Raw genomic sequence first — 7500 nt, forward strand, 5'->3', positions numbered from 1 at the left:
ATCTGGACACTACCAGTACATGTAATCAGAGATTAGGGACTGTGTTCGAGCTGCCTTCCTTTTATTAACTTATTCATATGCATTAATTATTACACATTTTTACTGAGGATGGTTGTGTTGCATCAAATGGCAATTTAATCCACTGAGATGCATCGCAGAAACAAGTTGATGTTTGTATGTTGTGTTGGTTTTGAAGTTTATCGTCACATTTACATGTTCTATTGATCCAACTGCTAGCAGAGGTTTCAGAATCGACACAACTGACAGGGGTAGACTTTTACATGCCGGACTAAACTGGCGCAAGACAAAAGAATTGTTACACCGATTAGCAATTGCGTACGAACCAAGGACGAATTGCAACGTCTGTTTCCTGAAAAAAAAAAACAAAAAAAAACAAAGAGAGCACTACACAGCTTTTCGAATTTTTTATAAATAGCAACAACCACGCTCCCCCGAAAGAAACGGGTGCTCACATTGGAACCACATTCCTTTCTCGGATTGAGCAGTTCCATTTCCTAGAACTGTAGCGTGCGACTCGACCAATAATACCTCTCGTTTCATCAATGCGCTCGATCACCACAAATGTGCAGGTCTGTTGCAGAACTGTTTATTTAAACTGTTTAGAACCGTTTATTGTAGAATTTCATTATAGTACAATACATGTTCAATATGCACTCTTCGCAGTTAGCAAAAGCTAATCGACGCGAGCCACTAGTGGTTACACGTGTATAAAAGAGAGAACAAGGAGAGAAAGTTATGGTATTCACATGTGTTTTACAAACAATACATTATAGAACGAATAGGTATACAAATAACTAGTGTACAAGGTATTCAGTCAACTAAGTAAATATCATCTAAAATCAAATCAATATACAAAGTGCAAATATGAGAAGCCAAAGAATTAAGATATTTTTGTTATTTAAGACAGAAAAATCGATATAGTCATTTTCTTCTGAAAGTCTTTGCAGTACGATATTGTGCGTTTTAATTTTAAAATTGTTTTTGGATACATGGTGGATTTCACGAGGTAAACGATTCTAAATTTTTACACCATTTCTTGAAAAGGATTTAATTTGTTTGTCACGTCTTGAGGGTTTAACAAAATAAGTCACCTCTTCAAGATGACATTGTTTTATATGAATGTCGATGAGTCGTTTGAAGGGTGCGGGAAGTTGTAGGCATAGGTTTATTGGTGTCTGTTCTAAGTTAGTAAACCAGCTTTCCAGTACGATCCGTTGGTAGTAGTTAGTGCTGTAGGTAACACATGCAGCAGAGTCCCAGTCGATTCTGTGGTTTGCCTGTAGATGGTGTTCAGCAATGTTAATGTTGATGTCACCGTTCCTCGTTGCTCGTCTGTGTTCAGTCAGTCTAGTGTTCAAATTTCTGCCGGTCTCACCGATATAAATGGCCTGGCAGTCGCAGCATTCGATCTTGTATATAAACTGCTCCTTGTCTGTCCTTATTTTGGTCATTGTCTTGGACGTTAGTCAGTAGTTTTCGTAAGGTAGTGATGGGTCTGTGAGCAACACGGATGTTGTAAGGCCTTACATCACGAATAAGTAGACCAGTGAAATCTACGATCGTAGTTTTTATAGTATTTACTGACGTTGCACAAAGCACTTGACTCTGAAGATGACTTCCGCTAAGATTGTCGAAATGTCAATCAATGTCATCTCAAACAGTCCTTCTCAGGCCGTCCAGGCATCTTGCAACCTTAGCAGATTCAAAATTAAAAATTTTAAGATACGACTTACGCCAAAAATTGCAATTCAGAGCAAAAATCAGCACTAAACAAATTAAAAATAAACACTCAGCTTCAAGTTTATATCCCTCCAATGCTTGACTGCCTGACCACAGCTATATTATGTCAAACCTGGATTCCAACCAGAGATAAATGCAATTCTCCAAACCGCAACTGAAAACGAAAATCGCCCACTGTCAGGAGCTTTTGTTGACGTAGCATTGCCGTGTAGCCGCGTCGAGACACAGAAAGAGTCTGACCTGGCTTGAGCCTGCGATCCAATCAACAACCAGTCACTGGTCACCAGGCAACTTAAAAAAAATAAAAAAAGAGCTGGCCTCGATAAATGAAAGAGGGGGTAGTTTCTAAAGAAACTGTGGTGCTGCGTCGGTGGGGAAGTAGTATACAAAAATTGGGTTTTATCAACAAAGTTTATAATGTAAATTGGCCACCATACAGAGATTCTAAAAGCTGACGTTTCGAGCGTTAGCCCTTCATCAGAGCGAATCGGGGAATTGTAGGTTACGTGTAGTTTTTACAGTAGAGTAGGAGCTACGCTATTGGTGGTAACATCGCAACGTGAAAAAAAGGAATACATTAGTTAAATGAAAAGCGTTCGTTAATACCGTGAGCATTAAGGGTGCCTATTTGGAAGATAAATTTTTGTTCCAGATTCTTGCGGCTTTCCGTTGTACCTAGATGTAGGGAAAGGCCGCTACGAATGACACTTTTGACTGCGTGATTATGAGGATGGAAAGTGAGGGTGAATGGAATTCTCTCATTCTTATCTTTTTGTGACGTTTGTAGTGCTGACTGTCGATCAAATTGTTGGGCCGAGTGCGATGATGCCCCGCTTTGACCACAGAGACAGGATAGTCACGTTTTTCGAAGAACTGGCACATCTCCTCTGATTTGTTGGAAAAATCGGAGTCATCACTACATAGACGTCGAAGTCTAAGAAATTGAGAATAAGGAATGGAGTTTTTCAAGGACATGTGAGAATCTGTTTGTAGTGCACATGGGTACATAGTACGTTGCCAGAAATAAAACTTTGATATCAAGGAAAGCCAATGAAGTTTCGGATATTTCCAGGTATATTTAAGAGCCGGATGAAAAGAATTAACGGAGGTTATAAATTGATCGAGTTCTTCTCTGCTAGATGAAATAGCGCCGATGCAGTCGTCGATGTAGCAGCCGTAGACTTCAGGTTTGAGGCCGTTGCGCTGATTAAAAAATTGGTGTTCAACATATCCTACAAAAAGATTGGCATAGCTAGGTCCCATTCTTGTGCCCATCGATACACCATTAATTTGTTTGTAATAGTTCCCGGCGAATGAAAAACAGTCAAGCGTTAAAACTAGTTCGGCAAGTTAAAACTAGTTGATCGAAAACGTGCTTGGGTGTTTGAAGACCTTCGCTATTGGTAATGACTGTGTATAGAGATATAATGTAAATTGACACTCTTTTAATCCAGTTTTTTTTTCTTTTTTAACATGATCACCATGGATTTAGAGCAAGATTGTTTCTGGACTAACGCAAAGCTATACGATCATTGTATTTTATGTTTCTTCCTCTCAACCATTTGTTTTAACCATAACCACCAAGATGTATTTCTACAGTTTTATATCAATTGTTTCTTTGTTGTGCACATCGGTATTTACGCACGTTGTAGCTAATCCTCTAAAAAGAATCATCTCCAATCGAAGTGCAGTCCTTTCGGTTTTATTCAAAACTATTATTCTGAACCCTGGAAACTCGCAGTAGTGTTCATGTAGTCGGTCAGTTCTACCAAACGTTTTCTCTTTGCAGCTGTCTTTTCATGTTCAATCTGAGTTACTTGAATTAGTTTTAATTTCTCAACTACTAAATTTTAGACAATCATGTTTACCCGTGCACCAACTTTTTTTCCCTGTTTTTTGTTCCAAAGCACGTTCTTCGAACGAACGACTGCTGCTAGGTACACATTCGATCTTTGACTCAAGCAGGCAACCACAGACATAAACAACACACTAGTCAAGAAGAAAAGTGAAGTGAATCATTGTGAAATCTTGAGAAACAAATTGAAAAAAAGCAAAGTGTTTGACTTTCCACGATTTTCAATACTAATATTAATATTTGTACTTTTTCCGGCAGCAAACTCTTCGATGACGACAAGTACAACTCAAATGCCCTCTACATCAGGTATGTATTGAGAATCTTTTCATTTCAATTTTTTAAAGATAAACGGATGGCAATTCAAACCATTTTATTGGTCTCTGGCCTTTAACAATGAGATAATTCTAAAGATGATACAATTTACCAATGAGATCATTCTAAACATAATACAATTCACTCACTTGCACATTAAAACTTACACCTAGAGCTAAAAGAATTCCCGCAAGGGAGAAACAAGCGAGTGGAATTTATACAAACAAGGATAAAACATTAACATCAGTACAATGTAGGGTCGTGCTTGGTATCATTTTCATTAAAACCAGTTCACAAAGAGTGGTCAGAAATAGGATCTATTTTTTTCAATCCTATATAACATCTACTTTCGAGGGAAAATTCTGTGTCGGACTTAAAAAATCTCGCGAAAAAAAATTTGGCAAGTTCCCTTAGCTTGACGTGCTGGAACCGGAGGCTACAGTGTAAGTCCGCTTTTTGCAATGTATAAGAATGCCTGTGTCATTGTTAATGCATCACAGCATACCAAATAGTTTTATAAATAACCAACTGCAAAATTCCGCTAATTGTTACGTAAGATATTGCTTTTGTAACTCGGCCCGGTGAAATGCCACAGTAAAGCCTGGTGTTCACAAGAGAAAGAAGCCCATGCAAGCATAACAGCTCTGATTTCACCGTGAAAATGGCCTCGACGAAAGCATAAACACAAGTACAAACACAAGGACCAATGTTTTTCCTATTCTTGGGGTTGCGCCTGTCCTTGTGTTCACCTTATGCCGTATGAAAATGAAACACCGTACACTGAAGCACAAGGAAATTTGCTACGTGTGGCCGTGCCAGATTCCAAAGTCTAAGCATTTTAACACAATGGGAGGCTGGTTGATTTGGATGAAAAGTTATGTCGACGTTCGTTTTCACTTAGTGTACATAACCTACTTATGCCATGGGTAACTTAACTGAGGTTTGCACTTTTGCTCCCTTACTTGCGTCACTAGGGAAAAAAAGGCTTGACTCTCATATTCTAATGTTAAGCTCATTCAAACATGATGGTCATACTGATCTCGACACACTCACAAATGTTGACGTTGTGGTTTTTCATTACTTTTATAGATTTGCCAGCTACCACAAGTCCACCATGGCTTTCAGGTTCAGTATTTTGATCAGTACAAAAAGAGCTACACACAAATTGAAATTTTAAAGCAAATAATAAACATACAAAAAAGATTGTACGTAAGAACTACCAAGAGAATGGGCGGCTTCAATAATGAATTGAACAAAGTAAGCTTCCGTATGAGATTCGTAAGGTTTTACGAAGAATCCCAGCCTTTCAGCTACGCAAATTATGTCAACTGAAGTTGTAAAGCGACACCGAGAGGATCCTCCCGCTTATTCTAAAAACTTGGTCTCCTTTTATTTTGATGATGATGATGATTTTATTATTATTACTTATTTAATTTTTTATTATTCCACTATTACGCCATTTTACCATATTTGGTCAAGAGAACGTGCAAAATATGAGACGGTAATACACGGCAGTGTCCCGGTTCGACCGGTTTAGAGCAGCGCAAATACCGACGGAAAGGGAGTTTGTCAATCAAAGAAATTGTTTTCAACACGATCCAAAGCCTGAGAATTTCGCTTGTCATCGTTTGCCACTCGTCATTTCGTTTATTCTATCAAATAAAGGACATTTGAATGGTTTCGTCTGTGTTGTTTTTGTTATTCGCACGCGCCTTATTATGCAATCGATACAATTCTCCGTCAGCGCAGGAAGAAGCCAAAAAAATTACAAAAAGGAGTAATAGTGGAATAATAAATCTTTTATTGAATCGGGTTTAACATGCAATACGTGCGGACATTTTGCCCGTTGCTCGTATTTTTCCTCGGCCCTCGGGCTCGGAAAAAAACTACGCAACTCGCAAAATATCCGCGGGTATTATATTATATGTTAAGGAGGCTCAAAAGGGTTTCAACACTTAAAAGACACTCTCTTTAGATAGAATGACGCTATAACACTGTATCACGTAACAGCAATGTTATGGTACCATATGAAACACCGATTATTTTCCAACAAGATGTGATCATTGTGTGGAGGCAGTGTGGCCCAGTGGTTAGGGCGCTTGCCTTGAGATCCCGGGTTCAAGACCCGCTCTGACCACTCGTTGAATTTCTTCCTAGTAGTCCTTTGTTCAACTTCCTAGCTGCATTTGTATGTAAATAGCAAACTGGTTTGCCTACGGTCAGTTGGGATTCTTCACAGTTGTTGTTGTTGTGTTCTGTTGTTATCGAAAATGTAAAACTCCAAAGAAAGACCCATGAAGCGCATACATTGGAAGAAAGTGATCAGTGATGGCACTCTCAGTGAGCAGTTCACAGTAGCAGTTTATAATCGCTTTGGTTCTCTATGTGATGAGCTACATGAGCCCAGCATTAGCACCATTTATGACACCTTAATGCGGCTAATGAGGCGGTTGCACTGGAAATGCTCCCAAAGAAATCAAAGCAGATGTACAAAATTGCTGCATCGGACAAGGTCGTTGAAGCAAGAACTGCCTTGAAGGATGCATCTATGGAAAATAATGCTTACTCTACCAGAGCCTCGCAAAAACATCTTGAATTGGCCAAGGAAGCCCTAGATCAAGCTTACACAGAGGCCTTGGAGTCCTGTATTCAAACTAAAATAGAAGAACTTGACAACCTCCATCATGAATATAAACACGCGGCTTCATGGGAACTCCTCCGGGAAATAACAAACACCAAAGCTGCTCCAGTCGTCAGAGTGAAAGGCAATACATCTGATGAGCGCCGTGACAACATGTTTCAGCACTTCTCTAATTTACTTGGGAAACCAGTGCAAGATATAAGCCTTGAAGATTCGTTCTTTTGCAACAAAGTCTCTGATGATCTTCCAATACCAACTGGCCCATTCACTATGGAGGAGCTCCAGAAAGGTCTGAACAAGCTTAACAAATCAAAAACTCCCGGTCCTGACAATATACCAGCGATCATCTGGAAGAATTCACTCTTTCACGAGCAACTATTACTTTTAGACCACCAACTCAACTTTTCAATTATTTCCGTTCAAACTAGTGAACAGTTTTATGATAACTGGAAGCTAGTGAAAGCTTCTCCCACACATAAATCAGATCAACAAAGCGGTTCTAAAAATTATAAACCCATCTCAGCTTTGTGGATTAAAGCAAAGATTTTTATAAGGTTGCGTATGATCAGCCGAATGATTACTTCAGCGCAATGACTATTTTAGATCCACGCCAGTCAGTGATCAGATCTCTCCATTCTACGATATAACTGTGCTTCTAAACGTAACTAATCTTTTACTGACAAAAGATTGATAAGTGGAGTTGTGTTTCCTGATCTCAAGAAGACCTTCGATGCGGTCGATCATTATCTTCCGTTGATCCAACGTGAGCAATATCAATAGTGAAGTACGCGTGTACAACATAGAAAGTTTTGCTTCTTTTCTTTCAAATCCCAGGTGGTTTTCATCAAGCGTTGAGTTCTTAAGTGCCGTATATTCTGTCTACTTATTCATATTCAGCAATGATCTTTCTAACATTATAGGCTTTTCCACT

General features: G+C 39.0%; 1 protein-coding gene across 2 annotated transcripts in view; it reads left to right on the forward strand.

Annotated features, from left to right (window-relative positions):
• LOC137992926 (deleted in malignant brain tumors 1 protein-like) overlaps positions 1-7500 on the forward strand; it is a 77541-nt gene that overhangs the window by 44306 nt on the left and 25735 nt on the right. For both annotated transcript variants that reach the window (XM_068838507.1, XM_068838508.1), the window contains 2 exons: positions 3875-3922; positions 5018-5053. In XM_068838507.1, coding sequence (XP_068694608.1) covers positions 3875-3922; positions 5018-5053 — 84 coding nt within the window. The remainder of the gene's footprint in view (positions 1-3874; positions 3923-5017; positions 5054-7500) is intronic.

The sequence above is a fragment of the Montipora foliosa genome, chromosome 2, assembly GCF_036669935.1.
Source record: "Montipora foliosa isolate CH-2021 chromosome 2, ASM3666993v2, whole genome shotgun sequence".
Lineage (NCBI taxonomy): Eukaryota > Metazoa > Cnidaria > Anthozoa > Scleractinia > Acroporidae > Montipora > Montipora foliosa.